Source organism: Akebia trifoliata, chromosome 9, assembly GCF_017979445.1.
Source record: "Akebia trifoliata isolate Shusen 1 chromosome 9, ASM1797944v1, whole genome shotgun sequence".
NCBI lineage: Eukaryota > Viridiplantae > Streptophyta > Magnoliopsida > Ranunculales > Lardizabalaceae > Akebia > Akebia trifoliata.
The window spans coordinates 22,383,410-22,404,602 of record NC_141383.1 but is presented as its reverse complement, the minus strand read 5'-3'; the positions used below and the strand labels follow the sequence as shown (position 1 = coordinate 22,404,602).

Sequence of the window (21,193 nt, the reverse complement as noted above, 5' to 3'; positions counted from 1 at the left end):
TTTTAAAAAATTTAAATAAATATTGATTTTGAGATACCTCCTAAGTTTTATGATTTAAAACAGCACGTTAATGACACAATAATCAAACATGTAAAATGGGTTGACATCTCTCACCCCTAACCCGTTTAATAATTATCTTAGACGGGTTGACACTATTATGAACCAAATTCAATTATACTTGACCCCCAATCCACTAATTTTGGCATTTTTGAATCTGTTTGAATCATGTTAAGATTGCCACCCCTATTGACTTAAAAAAAGAAAAAAATACTCAAATCCACTAAACTGTCGTGGAATGTGCATAGCACCATATTTTTTTTTTCCCCCTTCAAATACACAAGAAAAAAAATCTATGGCTCCATGCACATTCCACATGAGTTGAGTAATATATATATATATTGTTCACTTTAGGGCTAATTTGTACCCACCATTTGTGCTCACTGCACCCACTTAAAAACATATATTGGGAATGGAATTCTCCAATGACCCTCCAAGTTACAGTGTTCATCCAACTTCACCAATGCTCGAAACTTTTAAACAAGTAGGAAACTCACTTAGATGAGAAAAGAAAGGCATTTATTTCTATCTTTGGAAGTTGCAGAGAACATTGAATCAAAAAACTAAAGGAACAAGCTATTAATTATACAGAGAACAATCAATAAGTATTCCCACTCTTAACTACCAAAGAAAAAGGGATAATAAATAAAGAAATCTTAATTCTGTAGAACATTTAACGGGCTGAAGAAACTTCAACGATTGCACGCCTATGGCCGGTGATATACATATTTTGTTCTGGGGTCTACAATGAGACCCTTCCCTCCATTAACTTCAAGATCATGCCTGCATAAACCACATCATTAGATATTGAAATCCATGGCTTCTAATTTCTAGTATTTATTTTTTGGGTAGGTGTGGGATCATAATTGATGGAGTTGAAGCCCAACCCCAAACCAATGTTTGATGAGATAATTGAATAAATTGAAAGAGAAAAACATTTGAACTCTCAACTGGAAAACAAAATCGGGTATGGCCAATTGTTCGCGAGGAACGTATTTGAAGAGCTGCAGAAGCCGATCGACGTACTCAACTTTCTTCCACACCTAGAAAGTAAGACCAGAACCTTAGACACTGTGAGCTTTCAGAGTTAAATTATATCTTCTTCAAGAGGAAGGAAAAAAAAAAAAAAAAAACAATTTGGTTTTTAAGATGCATATTTTTGCGAGTTATGCAAAATGGTTAGACGTACCTCTCCATCTACAAACAATTGCAAGGCAAGGATAGCTGTCTTCAGTCCAAATGTGGGATGGAGGATATATATTGCCTGTATAGCATGAAAAATCAGACTTGAAATACAAATACATGTGATTTCTACTTGGATAGTATAAAAACAAGTTCATACATGCAGGTTTCGCTGGTGTTTCCGACCAAGTATTTGTTGTAATCGCTTCATCCATCCCAAGTCTGGTTGACTGTACACTCCATATTGCATTTGATCAAAATGGGAAGTTAGTGACCGAAATGAGAGTACAGAAAGATTTATTTTATTTTATTTTTATTTTTATTTTTTTATATTTAAGTTTTAGAAACCAATATAAATTAGGTAGGTCTCCCCTTGTGTGGAGACATAACTTTTCTATTTGGAAGTTTAAAAAAAAAATCGTCAATGAACTTCATTAATCGAACAATTAAGGACTAAAAGACGTGATCAACTGTTTGCTGCCATAAATCTCTTGTTTTCTCTCTTTATTTTTTGTTTTTGGATTAGTAACAAATCTACAAAGAATCAAAGGAAGAGAATACGAGAAGAGAATCCACATGTGATCTATTTCAATCTTGCTTGGTATGATACTGAACTACATCTTTCACAGAAAAGTACTAAAAATCTCATACTTTGTTCCATCCATTTTTAAAGTCAATTATAGCATACTTACAGCTGTAAAGAAGCCGCAGAGTGGAGGTAAACAATGCTATAAGGCTTCTGTATCAAGGGCTCAAACTCCTGAAAATATATTTATCAAAAGAATTGTTTCAGTGCCAGCAAGCAATCCCCAATATTGTCATTCATAGAAATACCCAAGCATAAAAGCATCGGGAGTGGCATGGATCCACAACACTCAATCCAACAAAAAATATCACGAAAGGACATCAGGGTTGAGCCGCCTGAGTATTTTCACAGAATACATGATGAGTACCAAAACAGCCAATGTGGATAGCTAATTTTGGGTGGGTATTACAGAAAACTACTAGAGGTTGATAAATCCCATGTTGAAGCAATTCATATCCTGGATACCTTTACTACATAGAGCACAAAGCGCTCCAAATCCAGGCATCGCAGAAGAAAATGAGCTCCTACAACCACCATTACAGGGCGTCCCTCACTGTCAAACCCACCACGATAGCTGAAATATAAAAGAAAAAGCACATAAAAGGTCTGGAATCAGGATATAAAAGTGCAATCTAAGATCGCCCAAACCAGCTATATACATCCAACAATGAAAAGTAGACCTTGTTAATTTTATTGCTACATATCTATATAATAAAACATAACGGTTCACTTCCGAATGTTTATCCCCCCAATAAGTAGGGGTTGGAAATGGGGAGTTAATCTCCCCATGAATCTCAAGGACAACTCTTCACCTTAATTTCCTGTTCTCTTCTCCTCCTTTCCAAGAATACACCCCTCGAACTTTATACCCTTTCCTCTTCTACCCTTCTTTCCAAGGATACACCTCCAATTTTATTGTCTTTCCTCTTCTCCCCTTTTTCAACAGTACTCTTCCAACTTAATTGTCTTTCCTCAACTACTCCCTAAACCTCAAAGACGATGCCCGTGCCAGTAGGCACGAGCACTGTAGTTGTGGTATAAAGCACCAAACAACCCCCCCCCCCCCCAATGACACAATTGAACGGAGGAATAGGATTCTTTTAGCCAAACCCAAATCTTTAGGATAAAGTTTTGATGATGACCAATATAACTAACTACAATATTCGAGATTCAAATCCAGTACAAATTTTAAGTAAATGAAGTGGGAAAAAAAAACCCTAACATGTGGATGTGAATATAATGTAAAACATAAATACTTACACAATTTTCATTTCTGCAATTTCAGAAAGATTAATAGAATTTGCTTTAGCAAGATATCTAGAATGAAGTGAGTATTCCTCAGCAGCAGACAATGGAGGGCCACCAAGATCACCAAACCCAAGCAATTTAGCACAATTAAAACCACTCTGCACTTGAGCAGATTTTTCCCATTGCTCCTGGCGTCTCTGATCTGGATCTTTAATTAAGGACATGAATGCAGGATCCAGATATGAATCCAAATATGATGAATTCCTGTTATGATTACAGTTGCCCGTAAAATCAGTCAATAAATGAAACAAGGTTCAAAGAAAGGGATTGACCATCAAAATATAAGTTTTCATAACAAAATTTAGTAGTGAATTTAAAGAAATTAAAAAATTGATATCAGCATGGATTGTTCAATGAACAAGTTGGTAAAGAAAAATGTGGCAGGCAAAAACTCTGTTTTCAAAATATTGGCACATACATTCCAATATTAGTAATAAATGGCACTTAGCAGACTTTAATTTCTTACTAAAAATGACAAATTTAAAAGATTTAAATAAGATTCCAAAGTTTGTGATAGGTTCACCAACCGTCTCATTGTCAATCCAACGTCACTGATAGGAAGATCTACTGGAGCTGTGGGAGGTTTAGGAATGGTCTTTGTTACAGCTGGCAATGGTTTTATTCGGATTTTGCGTTCATCTATTATTGTCTCACCATTCTCATCTCCAACATCCGCAGGAAGCTTGGACAATGCCACCTCCTCCTCATGTTTATCCCGAGGGAAGTAAAGAGGAAGCAATCTGCATTGTAGAATTATATCGGGGAATAAGGCCTGTGGTGCCAAGGCTAGCATAATAATTCAAAGAAATAATACTAATTCACTAAGAGGACATGAGAAACGAACTGTGAAACAGGATTACCTTCTATATATCTCAGTGTCGGATGATGTAGTAGTACAAAAAACAATGGCAGTGACTTTATCCTTCTGCTTCTCCAAAAAGCGTCGAACGGTCCCTGATCAATTTCACATTAAAGATAAGATGACAAGAGAGAACAGGATTGAACAGATGGATATGAACAATAAAATGAAGTAAAGGGATACACATATACACAAAGATAGACATAAAACCCCAACAGTATACGCATGTACTATGTAGGTAAACTAGAGTTTGCCCATGCCTACGGCACGGGCATCCTCTTTGGGATTAAAGGGGTAAATGAGGAGAGAGAGTAAAATTAGAGGGGTATTATTGAAAATGCAGGGGGGAGAGGAAAGGAAATAAAGTTGAAGGGGCATATATTATTGAAAGAGGGGATAAAGTTAAAAAGGGTTTTTTTGGAAAGAGGAAGAAGAGGAAAGACAATAAAGTGGGGTTCTGTGGACTCTACTCATTTGTCTCAATCTTTATACCTCACAAAACTGTAGCTTAAGGTTGCTACAGTTATGTAGGATGAGACTTACCGTCGTGTTTTTATTATATAGATGTATAAATATACATAAGTAAAAAAAACATTTTACTTATGTATAAATAAAAGTTTGGTCATCAAAAAAAATATATATACATAAGTAAAACACACAAATTCATTTAAAGCATTTTGCCAATAGAAGTAACAACATGTCAAAAGATCATAGAAAAAACATTTTAAGAGCATGTAAGGAGATATCTTACTTATTGCTACATGAGCGGCTGGTTCACGAGGATAATTTTTAGCCTCCGTATATATACAGCCCATAGCAATGCTGTGCTCAAGAAAGTTAAGCCAAGTGTGAATTTCCATGATCTCCACAAGATATAGGCCCAGGAAATAAATAAAGTTGCAAAAGTACACATGATATGTAGCGTCTACCACACAAGATACCTCTGAAGTCCGTTCTCGATGAGAAGCTCAAGGCAAGAGCGGTAGCAGTGACTCAGAGCATTCTCGGCAGCAGTATGATATTTGACTGCATACTTTGGACCCACGGTATGAATAACCCTCCTGACAGATCATTCAGAAAACATATCTCTACATTACTCAAGCATCTGTATTCAACTTACATGATAGAAGTATGCCGTGTGTTGTACCATGGACACTATGTTACAAGTCGAGCAAAATTATAAATGAAGATAAATGCAACATGAACACAGAAATATCGGGTTAAGCAAATTTTGATAAATGTTCCTATAACAAGTATGATAACCAAGAATAGACATCCCACCCAACAAGATTATTTTTACCTATATTCCTGAACTTCTGACTATTGTCGATTTCAAGATCACCACATACAAATGATAAGGTTGCATCTCATTATATAAGGTCACTCTGATGACCAGGCATGAATGTCCTCTAGAAAAATCAAGTTCCATGGTTTTTTAGGTATATATTTGCAAAAAGTAGAAATTAAGTAGAAGACTTTGGAGGGTGTCATAGGAGAGGGAGAAAGTAAGCTTCAAACAAAATGGTGTTTGATGGAAAGGAGGAAGAGGCCCAAGAGATTCTCTTAAGAATTTATTTTTTCCTTTAGTTCGAATTATTTAAATTGTCGAGGACTATTTTTTGAAGACTTTGTATTTAGATTGTATATGGTTTTAAGGGGTGATGATCATTAGTTGTTTGCGCATCAGAACTAGGTCTCCTCCTCGACCTTGTTGGGATTGTAGTTTTCTGCCTTTTAATAATTCTATATTTAGAGCATCGTAGGAAATATTTAAGAAAAAAGACCTACAAACCTACCGAGCAGGGAGATCATGTGCATTGGTAATTTTTGCCATTCCTGTTCGGCATCCACCCTATAAAGAAAATGAAGGCAGATCAAATCATTGCAATTAAAAAGGCTCTTTTGCAGCTAATCCAACATAAATACAAATAAAGAAGTGCTTTGCATAAAAGGCAATCCATTTTTCCAAAAAAGAAAAAAAGCGCCATGCTGGAAACCAACCAACATAACCAAGGTAAAAAGTATGCTTCACTCTTTTTGCTTTTTTAAAAATAGTACGCATATTTTAAAATATTACTTATATACTAATCTTTGTATACTCTACAAATGTGTCATGTGTTCTCTACAGGGTTCTCCATTTCTAACAACTCATGTCCATGCTTAACACCATGGTGCCACAATAAAAGCTCTTATAAAGGTAAATGCACCAATCCCGTTATGTTACTTGTTGTACTATAACTTACTTTCATATTACTTGTTGGAGGAAAATTTAAATTTTGAATGTCACATTTAAATGTCATTCCATTTTTATTTCATTCTTCCTTTTAGTATTTCGTAACATGAACAGTGGGCTCCACAATTGCAGTTCAACAATGTCATAACGGCCACAACTGGCACTGTCAACTCTCCGTTTGTCATTATGAGGGACAATTCTGAACATTGTTTAACAGTAACAAAAATTTGCATCGAAGTCCAAATAAACAAACTGAAAGAATTTCAACAGAAATCATAGCTAAACCAACAAAATTAAGTACATTTAGCTTACCAATGCCGCACACTCTTCTGCCAGACCGGGACCAGCTGCTGCATGCAAGCCAGGACTGCTGTGTGCTTCATCCAAACTCTGAAGCATTCACCCAAGAATGAATATCATAGTCAAATTCGATCATTAGTCCCCCACACTACACTAGTTAGCAAATCAAGCATGAATAATAGAACATTAAACACAATACAATTTTGCATTTTTAAGTATTGACTGCTCACCTCATTTGTGGAGTTAACAACGGCATCTACCTCGAGATTCCAAGGGTTTCCATGCCACACATATATCTTCGAGTTGATTTCATTATCGTAAGGAAACCTTGATACTATCCCATTGGTACCACTCTCAGCTCCAGAAGATGAAGTTAAAGGATCAAAAAAGTACAAACTAGAAAACGCGTGATCCTCATTCTCGTAAGCTGAAGAAGATCTCTGTTCCGCATCAATCCATCGGGGAACTTGATCAAGATCCACCACGTTTTCTCCACTATCTGTCGGTAATCCACCCCGGGTAGTGGCCGAAGCCACACTTCGGTACATTTTCCAGACCCCAAAATCAAATCTTTTCTCCCCTACTTATTGATTTTGTTGAAACCCAATCTACTAACCCTAGAATTCCCTTTTGTTATGAACCCACTCCTATTTAGGATTCAGAACCTCACCTGCAAAACAAAAATACTTAATTACTTTTAAATTAAACCAAAGAACGGAAGAAAATCCTAAATTATATCCACAAATTCCCAAAAAATCCATCAAAATAACACCTTTAGATCACCCATGTCAATAATTCCTCTAAAAATAGCTAAAACTCTATTAATTTTCGTTAAATACTACATGATATCACAGAACTCATCATGATTAGAAAAACACTTTATATAATTTCAAATAAAATTGTAAGAAAAAAACCCAATTTGAATCTAGAAAAACAACACCAAAATTCGATGCGATCAATACATAATTCCAATAAATCTACCTCCTTTTATGCAAATTTCGAGTGAAAAACATGACTATTTAACTATAACAATCCCTAATCTGATATATGGGAACTGGGAAGCTCAATTCTGCAAAAAAAAAATTGGGGGGAAAATAAAAATTATAAAGATGAAACAAGAGAGACGAGATTTTGAGCTCGAAATTAAATGGGTTGAAGGGAAAATACCTTTTTTTTTTTTTTTTTTTTTTTTTTGTAATCCCCTTTGAGACCTTGCGATGCTTCGAAGATTACAACTGTTCTTGCTGTTCTGATCATTCACGATTTTGCTGTCATCGAGAGGAAGTCGTTTTAAGATTCTCACCGTTGACTGATCTTCGGGATAACGTTTCGAGGATCATCCAATGATTAGAGCCGTAACCAAGAGGAAATTGTCCTTGATAGCAACACTGATAATTTTGTCCTTTTGTTTAAATGAATTATACACGTTTTTTTTAATTATTTTATTTTTATTTGGGTAAATTACACTTTGACCCCCCGAAGTTTAGCATAATTCCATTTTGAACCCTTAATATTTTGATAACTGCACTTACCTCCCCTTTCAGTTTACTGACGGATTAAAATTTAGATGTTATTTTAGTATTTTACACTCTTATTTTCTGTTATTTTTTATTAAAAAAAATAAATTTTAAAATAATAATTAAAATGCTCCCACCTGGACATTCATTGAAGGGTTATTTTTATTTATAAAAAAGAATAACATTTTAGATGGGCAAAATGAAATTTAACTATTAAGTTGACAGCAATTTGACGGTAGGATGCATGTGAACCCCTTAGATAATTATAAGAGAGCTATGTACAATTAACAAAATATTAGAGAGTTAAAATGAAATTGTGACAAACTACAAGGGTTTAAAGTATAATATAACTTTTTTATTTTTAGGACAATGACTATGAAACTCTTTATTGAGAATAGGTACCGAATAGTCCCCTAATAAATAATCAAAGTAGTTTAATCTAAAAATATATCGAGTCAAAAAAAAAAATATTTGACCAATTTATTTGATTATTAATGTTTTTGTGAAAAATAAAAAGTAAATATTTTTATTTATTAAAAATTATTCATAAATTCAATATAATTTTATTTGACTCATTTAAGTCAACTTGCTAATTTTTTACTTGAATTAATTCGATGAACAGTAAAGTTGAATTTTAAAATTATGTTTTAATTATTAAAAATTATTTATATATTTTAATAAATCAAATCAGTTTGATGGTGATGATGATGATGGCCTCCATCATCATCATCTTTGTTATAGTCATCACCATCATCTATATGCGTTATAGATTATTAGTTTTGGGAAGAAAAAACAAGGATTTGTTTTTTCATTTATATCTCTTTTTTCATTATTCTATAAGAGATGACCGTACTCAAGTGGTTTTCATTAATTTTAAAACATAAAAGTACATCAAATATTTTCAAATAAACATATTTCTTTAAATATCAAAAATCGTTGAAAAGTAATTACAATATTTTACTTCAAAAATCCTTTTTAAACTAATATTTAAATATAACAAAAAAAAAAGCACTAAAGTGTTCATATTTTTTTTTTTCAAAGGGACTTTTTAGTACATATTTTCAAAAAATAGGTCTTTGTGCTCATTGTCCCATTATTTTTTTTTTTAGTCGTTGTTGATATAAAACTTGATTACTATGCCTCCCCCATTAAGTGCACCTACCAATCAAATCCTTCTCTTTCTTTCTTCCTTCTTCTATGCATCTATAAAAATTTTAATAAAGATTTTATGATACAATAAACAATACCATTAGAATATGAGTAACCTCAATCAATTTTCAACACGGTTTAAAATATGAGAAAAAAAATATTTCAATTTTGTCTGTGTCGACATGGCTTGGACTCTGTCAACATGGCTTTTTAGCCATGTACATTTGACTATTGACATACCTTTGATCATATAAATATTCGCTCATCAACATGGACAAAAAAATGGTTTTTATGTGTCAACAATGATACGTTGACATGACTTTGTGCTATGTCAACAGGTGAACCGGCAGCACCTATTGACAAAGGAAAAAAAAAATCCAATTTCTTTTTTACAAAAATCAAACGCTAAAATTCTACTTTCATTGATATAATCTTCTAAAATCTTATTCTTGAAAATTTTAGAAAGATGGAACAAATTGAAGAAAAAAAATATGAGTTGTTCACTTCTTCATGTGAAGTGCAAACTAGGAGGTTAGTTAAGACTTCTCTTTGAATTGGTTGGTGCACGTATCGAAAATCGGGGAACATGTTTGATATCTGATTTTTTTTTCTTCGATTAAAGTGCTACACTTGCAACAAATGATAGGTGCAAATAGAGTGTATTACTTTCTCTAATTTTTCTAAATTTGTCAATTTCACAACATATTACATGTGAATAATTGGAAAAAAAAACATTTATAATTGGGCAATTTACACATACCCCTCCAGATTTGATGAATATTTGAGATACACCTGTGTGTTTTCAAATTGGTGACACACCTATTGACCCTGATCTTTTAAGAAGGACTAACATAAAATGACCAAATTACCTTGTCTTTAAGTGTGTGTGTGTGTGTGTGTGTGTGTGTGTGAGTGAGAGAGAGAGAGAGAGTGAGAGAGAGAGAGAGGGGACTTAAAAAAAAATAAAGCAAAATTAAATAAGATTAAGAGATGTAAGATATAGAAAGAAGGATGAACAAAGAGAAATAATTTCTTTGGGAAAGAAGAAAAGACAAATCTTAGGTGGCAAAGATTGAAAGATAGATATCTAATAATTCATCTATTCTAATTTGATATATTCTAGTGTGTTATAATTAGAAGTATGTCTAGCAATAGCAGCTATATTTTTCATTTGATAACCCTTTGATCTCTTGAGCAAAACAAAATTAGTTTTTCTAAAAAATTCTTTAATTTGAGTTTTTAAATATTATACGATAAAAACATCATTTGTTTAACTAAGGTATCCAGACCTTTTAGAGCACCCAACTAATCCAATACGCACCGAGTAATTTTTAAGATAAATCCCTAAGACTGACCCTTAAAGAGTGATTCGAACTCAAGACCTCTGCTTCTTGAAGTATAATCTTGACCATCTCACCAACCCTTTAGAGTGAAAATCGAGAAATTCATCAAATCTTGTGTAGTAGAGATCCATTTCGTAAAATAATTAGATTTCTATTCCGTAAATAAAATCCATCAATCAGTCTTAAAATAGATTTGCAAATAATAATGAATAATCAAATTTCTCTTCTAACTCAATTAATGGGCGACACGCTAGTTGTAACTTGTAAGGCACGTACTCTTCTTCTGTTCTATGAATCTACAGACCTCAAAATCGAAGAACGATCAACAGTTCCCTCAACCACATCAAGTCGAAACTTGGGGTAAACCTACTTGATATGGGGCAAGCGTTATAACTTCTTAAAAATAAGAGTTATGACGAGCTGCAAAATCATAACTTTTTGAAGTTGGACGTTCCAAATACGCACAAATATAACAAAAACAACCAAGAACAAGGCCAGGCTTTTGGCCCCCATACCTCAGTTGGTTAGACACATTGCAGAGCAATTTTGAGGTTGGCCCAAGAACTCCTAGTTTTGTATAAAATTTGATCGATTGGGTATCATTTACACGACAAATAAAAATACATCCAAAAACAGAAAACGAAAAATCATATAGTTTGAAAAATTAGGTATCTTGTAACATGAGATCTACATAGCTAAATCAGTTCTTGTGTCTTTACCTCGAGCATTAGCGACTTGGTTAGTATCATTTAACTCCGGCTTTCTGCTTCAACATTGCAATGAAATTCTCTTTATCCTCCACCGTCATACCATCTGTCGAACAGTCTCCTACACCCCATTCTGCTCCTCGTATGCAATACTTGTCTAGAATTTCCTGTTTGTTCCTGATATTTCCACAATAATTTGATATATATTTAGCATGAATTCTGAAATCTGCCGATATGCTTGGCATTGTTGGTCGATTGCCACGAATAATATGTGCCATGTTATTGAACATTGTTAGAATTTACACACCTTAATCAAGTTCAAGCCTAATTTGATTTCAGCATTTAAATTTGGTAAAATGACAACAACAAAGCCTTATCCCAATCATAGATGTATTATACCTAGACTCGACTAATGCAACAGATTGTTAACTAGGGGTGGATGGTCTTCGGTCTCTGTTTCTTTGGACAAAGGTGTACCTTAGGCTCCATGTGGAGCTCATTAAAGTTCAGGCTTTGCATGAAGCCATCGAACAAAAACCCAATAGTGAACCACCGGATGGAATATCCTGTTAAGGACACCAAATGGAATTATCAAAATACAGGCTTTCAAACTAATGACATACCCCTCCTTGACCGCTGAGACACTAACAAAAGACTGAGATACCCTCATCTTCAACAAGTTGTTAAAAACCTTTAATTTTTTCCCAAAAAAAATCAGTAAAAAAAATTTACTCATTACCTTTGCCATGATCCCTTGACTTTTCTTCCCCAACCATGGTTTTAAAACTCGGTTTCGCATCTCTTCCATCTAGATACCGAGTCGTCTTGGACGAGTTTTCCGATATGTTTGAGATGTCTCGTTCAAAAATGAGAAAAATGAACGTGAGGTTTTAAATCTCGACTAAAAAATTGACTTGTCCATCCGTCTCATCCATGCCTGATACGGAGACGACCCAGGAGATATGTCTCGGTCTTGGATAAGTTTTGAAACCATGTCCCCAACAACCCCCTCCCCTACCCCTCCAAAAAAGACTATCTTGTTCTTTAGATTTTTAAGGTAGAAAATGATGGAATCTTGAGGTTGAAGACAAGCAAAAAAACATCATCCTAGAGATCAAAGACAATGGGTTTTTTTTGGAAGGGCTGGGGAAATCAAGGATTCTTGGAAAAAGGCCGAAGACAAGGGTATTTCAATCACTTTTTGTTGGTCACTCACATAAAACCAGGGTACGTTATCCATTTGAAAAGTCGTAGTATGTCTAATATATGCCAAAACCATTAGGGATATCACAATATTACCCTATGCTACTGGCATTTGGTTTGAATAAATTTCTCTATGCTTAATCAATAAGATACCAATAATTCTTACTTCTCTTTATTCAACTTGGATTTTTCCAAAAATTGCTTAAGCAGTGGAGATGATTTGAATCTTTCGTCAAATTCCGCGTATTTCTTCTGATTCTCTTCTGCAACAATGAAAATAGATAGGTAACTTGCTCGAGATCATACTAAGACAATGCATAAAAAAGGAAAAATAAACATCAAGACCAAAAATTTAAGGAGCGAAAACAAACCATTGAATTTGTTAAGAAAATCAATTTGAGGTAACTCAGGACCAGGAATCGATTCTAACCCCGAGAACCCTGAGAGAATTCCAGCATTAACTGCAACACCATAGGTATTATCAATAAAAATCTAACTCTTGTTAGTTTGTCAATAAACAAAAATGGGGAGAAAATGAGACTCCATTGATGAGGTAATTCGAGAGGATTAATTGATTAAGAGTGGGGATCCAGAACGGTGTCTCGTTCCTGTAATAAAGACAAGGTGTCTACATGGCACGTTTTTGTTCGAGTTTAAAATACCTGGGGCTCTTAACCCAGACGTGCACGCAGCCCCATGTGTTTGAAATTCAATTAAAATATGCCACGTACACACTTAACGTTGTTATAGGAACAAGACACCGTTTGGATCGCGACTCATTAACTAAATGCAAGTAAGAGCATAATCACCAAGTTGGATTCGGAAAAGTTGACTAAGGGGAAAATTCGAGAAAATAAATAAATTGGGTCAGGGTTAAGGCTATGTAATTCTTCCTACTAAGGTATCATCAAATCCCATATTGAACTACAATAGTAAATCATATATCCCATAATCCAATCAAAATCATCAAATTCAATATATCCTCATTCTTCATCGGTAAAATGGTCACCATCATCTTATCAATGTCATCTCATTTTACTAATGCATCATATGGGATTAGATATAGAAAAACTGAAATTTTATCCAGGTTGACATACTCTACAATTACGAAAACAATACCGAAATACCCATTTTTTTCGTTTTTCCTGATTTACTCACAAAGTTCCTAAAAATCATGACTAATTGAAAATGAAGGAAAAATACATGATTTAATGACGAATTTTTTTAAAATGTCTCAAATTTTGGTGATTGTGTAAGAGTACATCTACTTCCATTTAAAAAAGGAATATAGGCATATGTCAAGGGTATTCATGTCATATGTGCATTAAAAATAAATCGGCCTGTTTTTCTAATAATAATAATAATAAATAATAAAAACTGCCTGAATATATCACTCCATCTCCATAAAGGAGATTTTTTTGTTTTTTTTTTTTTGTTTTTTTGTTTGTTCATAAAAAATCTGAATTTTCAATCTGGGGTGTCCTCTATTTTGCTTGATTAGTGGAAAAGAAGAAAAACCCAATCAAAATATGAAATTTTCAATCTTTTTTATTTATTTATTTTTGCTTAATTAATGAAAATTATAAATTAATTTTTTTTCCAATAACCAAAGAAGGAGAAAATAATTGAAAATTCGAAGTGGGTTACCTGGATTTGACCATAAAAGAATGGCAAGTGAAGCAGCCAAAGGAACAGAGTTCTGAAGAGGTCGAGATTGTGATGAAGAAGAGAGAGGAACACAAGTGAGGGGTCTTTTAGTGAACAAAATTTTGAGATTTTTCTGAGAGTTTCTGAACTTCTCTGAGACTTTAAGTGGCTGTAAATGGTTACAGACAGGATGAGTTAATGGAAGAAAACAAGAGGAAACCATGCTTGGTTTCTCTCTCTCTCTCTCTCTCTCTACACGCCGCGAGACGAGAGGAGGAAAAAAGAGAAAGCAAGATATTATATGAGGACACATATACTCAGAATAACAGATATGGAGAGAGTAATTAACTGTTCTCTTTCATTGACTATCAGTGAATTTAAATGACGTGTCATCTTCTCATTGGAAGAAATTGTGGTAAACTCAAACAAAAAATAGTAAAGCTGTGGCATTCTAAAACAAAATTTTCTAACTGATCCACATGTCATCTTCGCATTGGTTTAATTTAGCAAGCAGAAGGTGGGACTAACCACCAAAACTCAGTTTGATGGATGATTTCTAGCCGTTGGATTTAAACCATGATTTTAAAACTCGTTTTGGCAAGTCTTGTCTATCTGCCTCAGTGATGGACGATACTGAGACGAATCTGACGAGTCATCTCAGTCTCGAACTAGATTTAAAACCTTGATTTGAATTATTTTTTACCATCCTTTCAAGCCCACCAATCGACAATCTGAATTGATCGGACTCCAGAGTTTGTCTTTATTTTAGAGAAAAAAAAAATGGTTCTTTGTTTGGAAATCAGAGCAATGGCGAGGACAGCTTCCATCCCGTAAACTAATTTAACGGACATTGCGTGTGAACGATCTCGTGCCAATGAAGTCCAGAGTCAAATGTCCAGACACTTTCATAAATTTTTATTTGGCTTAACGAGGAGTGCAGAATATCAATGATTTAAAAAAAAATGAACTATTTTTTTGATCGGAAAACACGTATCAACATTCTTAGACTTTAATCAACTTAGATCTTAACAAAATTTCATTCACAATTTTTAAACTAAGAGAGATGCAACATTAAAGTTGGTCATGAATTCAAAGTTTCCATGATTCTCCACTACATGAATCAAGCTTTGTGACCATACATACATATATATATATATATATATGTACTTTCCAAGTCCATTTAACTCCCAACAAATTTTAACCTTCAAGCATGGCTTTGGCAGCATCAATCAGTAATGGTCTGAAATCATCTAAAGCTCGACCAAGTACTGTGTATCCTTCCTTATCTTCAACATCTACATCAGCTCCATGCCTTATCAAAAGTAGAGCTACCTGCCATCCAAATACAAACCAACAGAGTTTATAGAAAACACATGTTTCTTTTCTGATCTGGGTATCCGCTTTCTTTCGTCCAAGTACACTTACATTCAAATAGCCAAAAACCAACTGGGGCCTATAAAAGGTAAATAGGTCATTACTTTTATATTTGTATAAAAAAAATATTCTAAGACTATATTATAGGACATATTAATGTAAATAAGAACATTATATTTACATAAAATACTTAATGTGGATACTATAGTAAAAGCCTTGGCGAGAGCTTCTGTAGGTAGATATGGATTGTTGCAATGAAGTAGCTTGGCAATATTGTACATTTTAGATAACTTGGATGCCTATAAAGGATCCTCTATAAAATACAATACTGCCCTAAATAATAGTATAATAATGAGTCGCTAGTATATGAATTTTAGGAAAAATCAAACATCACAAAGGGTGGTCCTAGATAGAGCCATAGAGGTAAAATAAACAAAACAAATCATCTAATGAACCAGAACATAAGGTCTGCAAATTGAACACTAGCATCTTTTGATGGGCATTGAATTTTGGCATAGGCGATGTTCTATGTGAAAGCCATCTAATAGTGAGTCTCCATCACCTTGAATGTGTGCATTTACACGGGAAAGGAAGTGGCAACTACTTTTCCCATCCTCCCCATCACGGGGAATCGATGGATTGACATGGATAACACCCCCCCCCCCCCCAAAAAAAAAAAAAAAAAAAAAAAAGAACCTAATATGTCAAACCCACTTTCCTAAATTATGCACACAATTTACCTCTTTGTTATAGGTTACCACCGCAGTCATAAGAGGTGTTTGACCTGCATTATCAACAGCATCAACCTCTGCTCCTTCCTCGATTAACAACTCACATAAACCCGAGTTTCCTGTACTTGCTGCACGATGCAATGGTGTGCAACCAACCTGAACACAAATATGCAATGCACTTTGAGATGTCAAAGATGGAGAGAAGAAGCATACACATAGAACATGGTTTGCGAAGGGCAGTACGGATATTAGAAAAAAGTTAAAATAAAGAGAATTTTTTTTGGCATGAAGTTACAAACCTTGTCCTTCTGATTAAGCTTTGCACCATGGGATATCAGGATTTCAGCAACTTTCAACCATCCCTTACTGGCAGCATAGTGTAGAGCAGTGCGACCTCCATCATTTTTCAAATTGACATCAGCTCCTGGTCATGGTTATTTTCAGTTTAGCTCTAGGTGTAAGTAAAATCATAGTAATTTAGAGGAAATGTTGTGGGGGCAGAGGCTTCAAAATATTAATGATGCAATGTCGCCAAGGTATTAATCAGTGGGTCAGAAAATGGAAATATTTTGTGGAACTACTTCGATCAGTATAGAAATGAATACAATTTTGGAAATGATGGAAATGATGGAAATTCCAGAAATATTGAAGAAATTTTCATTGAAAATATAGGAAATGATATAATAAACATTAATACACACTAATTAAGCCATCAAAATACAATAAACAACCATATGAAATGTGATCTTGAAGATCAACATCATTTTCCTACACATATATTCAAAGTCCAACTGTGAACTTGAAGTCCAACTAAATATTTCCTTGGAAATAACAATATATATTTTTTTATGGGTAAGCTGGACTTGAACACACGACCTCAAAGTTGATTTGCAATGTGTCAAACCAACTTAATATGTAAAATACTAAAACATGGTTTATAGTGTACGTGCCTATATAAACGTATTAATATGCTTAGAATACATTAAAATAAGATAAATAGATAACTAACTATCATAATTCATTTATACTAATGGATGAATGTTATATGCAATTTTTTATTAGTAAATACTATGTGTGATATATAAGTTCTTTCTAAAAGCAATTGTAAGTTTTTTCAAAAAAGAATATTTTGGTCAAATTTTACAGTTCATCAAAATATTTCCACCTAAATATTGCATTTTTTATACCTAAATTTGATAATTTCAGTCAAAATTCAATATTCTTCGAAATATTTTGTGAAATGAATAGTGATTTCAACTGAAATATATACAAAAAGAAACTGTTCGTTAAATTTTGTGTTGTAACTCGTGGAAATGGCAATATTTCGTGGAAATATGTCGAAATTTAATGCTATGAATGTCGCCAAGCATCACAAATTGATGAGCACCAATCAATCTAGAAAATCCAATCAATTGAGAACCTCTATGGATGGGCATAAACATATAAAATTGAAGCAGGCTACAGTGATTTCCACAACTTAATTATCATTTTGAGTCAATCTCAGCATATATATCTTAATTTATCTTCATGTATGTTTGGGATTGTCTATGGAGTTAAATTTTGGTAATTGCCCATCCAAAAGTGATTAATTGATGAGTGGGGTAACCACCACCTAGAAGTTGAGAGGCAGCACTAGCCCTGACCATATTTCCTTGTGAAACTAATCTTAGAGTAGTTGTTGTATTTCTTTTTTGTTTAAGGGATTACAACTTGGAGAATTGGAAGTATGAATTTAAGAAGTTTACAAGCTATTTCTTTGAAGACTTTTTGTTTAGGTGGGATGCCAAGATTAGGGAGTAGTTGTCGTTGTATCTTTCCTTTTGAGGACTACTCGTCCTCCCATTAATAAATTTTATCTTATCAAAAAAAAAATTGGAAGTATGAAACGATATAATATGGTTCAGTTTTGATTTGATTTTGGTGAGTTTATAACTTGGATTTGGACATTATACTTTAGAATGTAAATTTATGAATTCTCATCATTTTTCTTTAGTTTTCATTGATTTTCTCTTCTATTGAAAATTTCCCTTTATTCATTGCATATATGATTATTTTCAATTTAAGAAACTCATTCTCATGAAGCTTACGCCTTATGCCTTGAGGTACCACCCCATGCCTTAGTCTTTCCACTCATCCATCTCAACACCATTATTACTACCCTCAATCTCTGTACATGTTTCTTCATTGCCCTACATTCAACTCTGTAAAGCATAGCTGCTCTCACTATCGTCTTCTAACATTTCACTTTTAATTTGATAGGGAAGTTTTGTTGGATAGAACCCCAAAAGCACAACCCCAATCTAACCATCCAACGCTAATTTAATTTACAAAATCCTCCATATTTCTACATCCTTCTAGAAAATAGAACTAAGATAACAAAAATGCTCACAAATTTATGAACAAAATATAACACTTAAAAACATGTGCGATTGAATCATGATTTTCGTGATGAACCCCCAAATACTTGTTAGCTAAACTACACGTGAACCTACCCTTTCCAAAAATCACAACCAAATGACCAAAATCCACTTGTAAACAAATAGCAAAATCAATGATCAAGAAGTTTGTTTGGGACATTTTAAGCAGAGATCAATTAAATGCCTCACCTCCGCTCAACAATTTCTCCACAATTTCCGCATTTCCGATACTAGCCGCAGAATGAAGCGGCGCCCATCCTTCTTCATCGGTACTATTTACGCCACTTATAGATGGATCGACAGCCGATAATATACTCACCACCTGGTTCCATACACGAGGACATGCTTGCTTAATTAATTTGTTCAGTTTTGAGACCTAAAAATCTGTACCAAAAAAAGAAAAAAAAAACTAATTCGAAACCCTAGAAATCTGAAACCTTCTCATCTGATATTAAAATGAAACAAAATCAAAGATGAGAGAGATTGATTTTGGAGAGTAACCTCAATGTGGCCTGAAGAGGCAGCTACGTGAAGGAGAGATCGATTGTCTTCGTTACGCAGAGAGAGAGCTTTCTTGAGCTGATCTTGAGAAAGAGATTTGAAGATCGATGAGTCTCCTTTCTCTGACGCTATGAAGAAGTCTTCGTCCTTTACTAGGGTTTCTGGTTTTGAAGAATCGATCTCCATTTCCATGGCGATAGATTGAAATCCTTTGAACAGTTGCTGTTTAGGGTTTAGGTTCTGCAACTTCTAGTTCTCTCCAGAGAACTAAAACCTCGGATCCGACGAAAATGACTATAATGATAGAGAGATTCTATTGGTACACCGATTTTTGGTTATGCTACACCAAATTAAACTGGTGTGTTATAAATAAAAGTTGGTCTGTGAATGAAAATTATCTAATTATAAAAGATAATCTACATTGACACACCGACTTTTTATTATAACAGACAAAATAAATGAAGCACATCCCTATAATAATGATAGAAGGCGCAGTAGAAGTGGTTGGACACCAAATTTCGAATCTCACAAAATGCCCCAACCTTTGCATATATAAACTTTGAGTTGTGTTGGAATGACCTCAAATTAGAATCTCATATCACACTTCTTAACATGAAAGTAGATAGGAACCATAAGTGTTTTTCCAATTGTATCTTGATGAAAAGCATCTACGGTTCTCCTACATTTTCACGTCAAGAAGTGCAATATGAGGTTCTGGCTGAAGGTTACTTCAGTATTGCAAACACTCAAATTTGAACAGACCCTCAATGCAAAATGTCCAAAAATACTTAAAAATTGGAATGCGCCCCAAAATTCAAACCCTTAAAAAACTAGTTTATTTTTCGAATAAATAGTCTAGGCTCCCTTTTACTTGACCCATGGGATAAGAATTTTCCACGCACATAACCATTATCACCTCACCTTTCAACCTAACCTTGACCAAATTCAACAAAAAACCATTATACTAAGTCCAAATCTCAATCCAAGCCCAAAAATCACAATCAATCACCAATGATCATCAAAATGAGACACATATCATCACCACAACCCACCTTCATAATTCATCTACCAACCTCATCACTTTTCTCTAAAAACCTAGCATACCTTCATGTCAACCAACACCCATGTCATAACCTACCCCTATCATTTCTTTTAAATCCTTCATCACAAGTCACCCCCTCACACTACCATTCTTCTAACCAAAATCTATTCCTTTCAACTACTATTCTTTTAATTAAAATTTACTCATTTTAACTCACCTAATACTCAATGCAAATGGATTAACTATAAAAGATGTCTCGAAACTTTATAAAAGGGGAGACCCCTATTGAGTTGAGATACACCATTTTTAACTTCAAACTTATGCTAAAATATCTCAATACACTCGGAATTCTCTCATCCCAACTTTCTAACATTTATCTCTTGTACTCTAACCTCCATTAAAACTGTTAGAGAATAACAAAAGAAACAAACTTCCAAGGTGGGTTAGAGTAGATTTACTTTTAAGTATTACATCCATTATCTCTCTTCTATTTTCTCCTATTTTTTAATTTTTTTTTAATATTGTCTTAGGATATAATGAAGAACCCTCTTTCATACCTAGTAGGTTGAACTTCAATCTTATGCATGCAATATGTAAGAAGGTTTGACTGAAAATGATATGGGTTAAAACCTTATTAAACCCATTTCATCATTTATCATAATGTACACACAACACACACATATATGGTAATAATGAAAAAATGTGTATATTTTTTTGGAGTAAATTCACCAAATTTCTAGCCATGACATGCATGCATACATAAATGGCATTACAATACCATGAAACTTTCACTTAATGAGATGATTCTCATGCATTATGTTAACAAATGACTGATGCATTGAAAAAATATCATACATAGAATTTCCTAAAAGGCTAGATCACATTCTCGTGCATCCATGCATATTTTTTCCATAGGATAATCTTTTGCTCTCTTCCCAATGTTAAACTCCCTTTCCACGACTTAAGGGAGCATTATATGCATACACATACACACCCACGTCACTTAGTTAGAAATCTTACAATGCTCATGCATTTCT

The 21,193-nt window shown here is 34.0% G+C and overlaps 3 protein-coding genes across 5 annotated transcripts; all 3 read right to left on the bottom strand.

Annotated features, from left to right (window-relative positions):
• Positions 1-554: 554 nt before the first annotated feature.
• Positions 555-7,657, bottom strand: LOC147394713 (appr-1-p processing enzyme family protein). Of its 3 annotated transcripts, none has more exons than XR_015181399.1 (15): positions 7,507-7,657; positions 6,756-7,195; positions 6,538-6,615; positions 5,789-5,844; positions 4,934-5,053; positions 4,744-4,814; positions 3,994-4,087; positions 3,661-3,873; positions 3,086-3,337; positions 2,291-2,399; positions 1,932-1,999; positions 1,400-1,476; positions 1,247-1,321; positions 1,009-1,100; positions 555-840 (listed from the first exon to the last, which is right to left on the bottom strand). XR_015181399.1 is itself a non-coding variant. In XM_086453753.1 (15 exons), the coding sequence occupies exons 2-15, from the start codon at positions 7,071-7,073 to the stop codon at positions 765-767; spliced, it is 1,692 nt and encodes a 563-aa protein (XP_086309879.1). In that variant the 5' UTR covers positions 7,074-7,195; positions 7,507-7,655; the 3' UTR covers positions 555-764. The 3 variants fall into 3 exon arrangements, 2 of the variants coding, with proteins under 2 accessions (XP_086309879.1, XP_086309881.1); XM_086453753.1 differs by having other exon boundaries at positions 1,400-1,469; positions 7,507-7,655; XM_086453755.1 differs by lacking the exon at positions 7,507-7,657 and having other exon boundaries at positions 1,400-1,469; positions 6,538-6,673; positions 6,756-6,885.
• A 3,429-nt stretch (positions 7,658-11,086) lies between these two features.
• LOC147394712 (uncharacterized) lies at positions 11,087-14,380 on the bottom strand. Its single transcript, XM_086453900.1, has 4 exons — positions 14,092-14,380; positions 12,816-12,905; positions 12,611-12,707; positions 11,087-11,418 (listed from the first exon to the last, which is right to left on the bottom strand). Exons 1-4 carry the CDS (start codon positions 14,312-14,314, stop codon positions 11,280-11,282), a joined length of 549 nt encoding a protein of 182 aa, XP_086310026.1. The 5' UTR covers positions 14,315-14,380; the 3' UTR covers positions 11,087-11,279.
• A 702-nt stretch (positions 14,381-15,082) lies between these two features.
• LOC147394711 (Ankyrin repeat family protein) lies at positions 15,083-19,395 on the bottom strand. Its single transcript, XM_086453899.1, has 5 exons — positions 19,115-19,395; positions 18,803-18,935; positions 16,496-16,620; positions 16,206-16,352; positions 15,083-15,423 (listed from the first exon to the last, which is right to left on the bottom strand). The coding sequence occupies exons 1-5, from the start codon at positions 19,304-19,306 to the stop codon at positions 15,289-15,291; spliced, it is 732 nt and encodes a 243-aa protein (XP_086310025.1). The 5' UTR covers positions 19,307-19,395; the 3' UTR covers positions 15,083-15,288.
• Between the last annotated feature and the right edge of the window lie 1,798 nt (positions 19,396-21,193).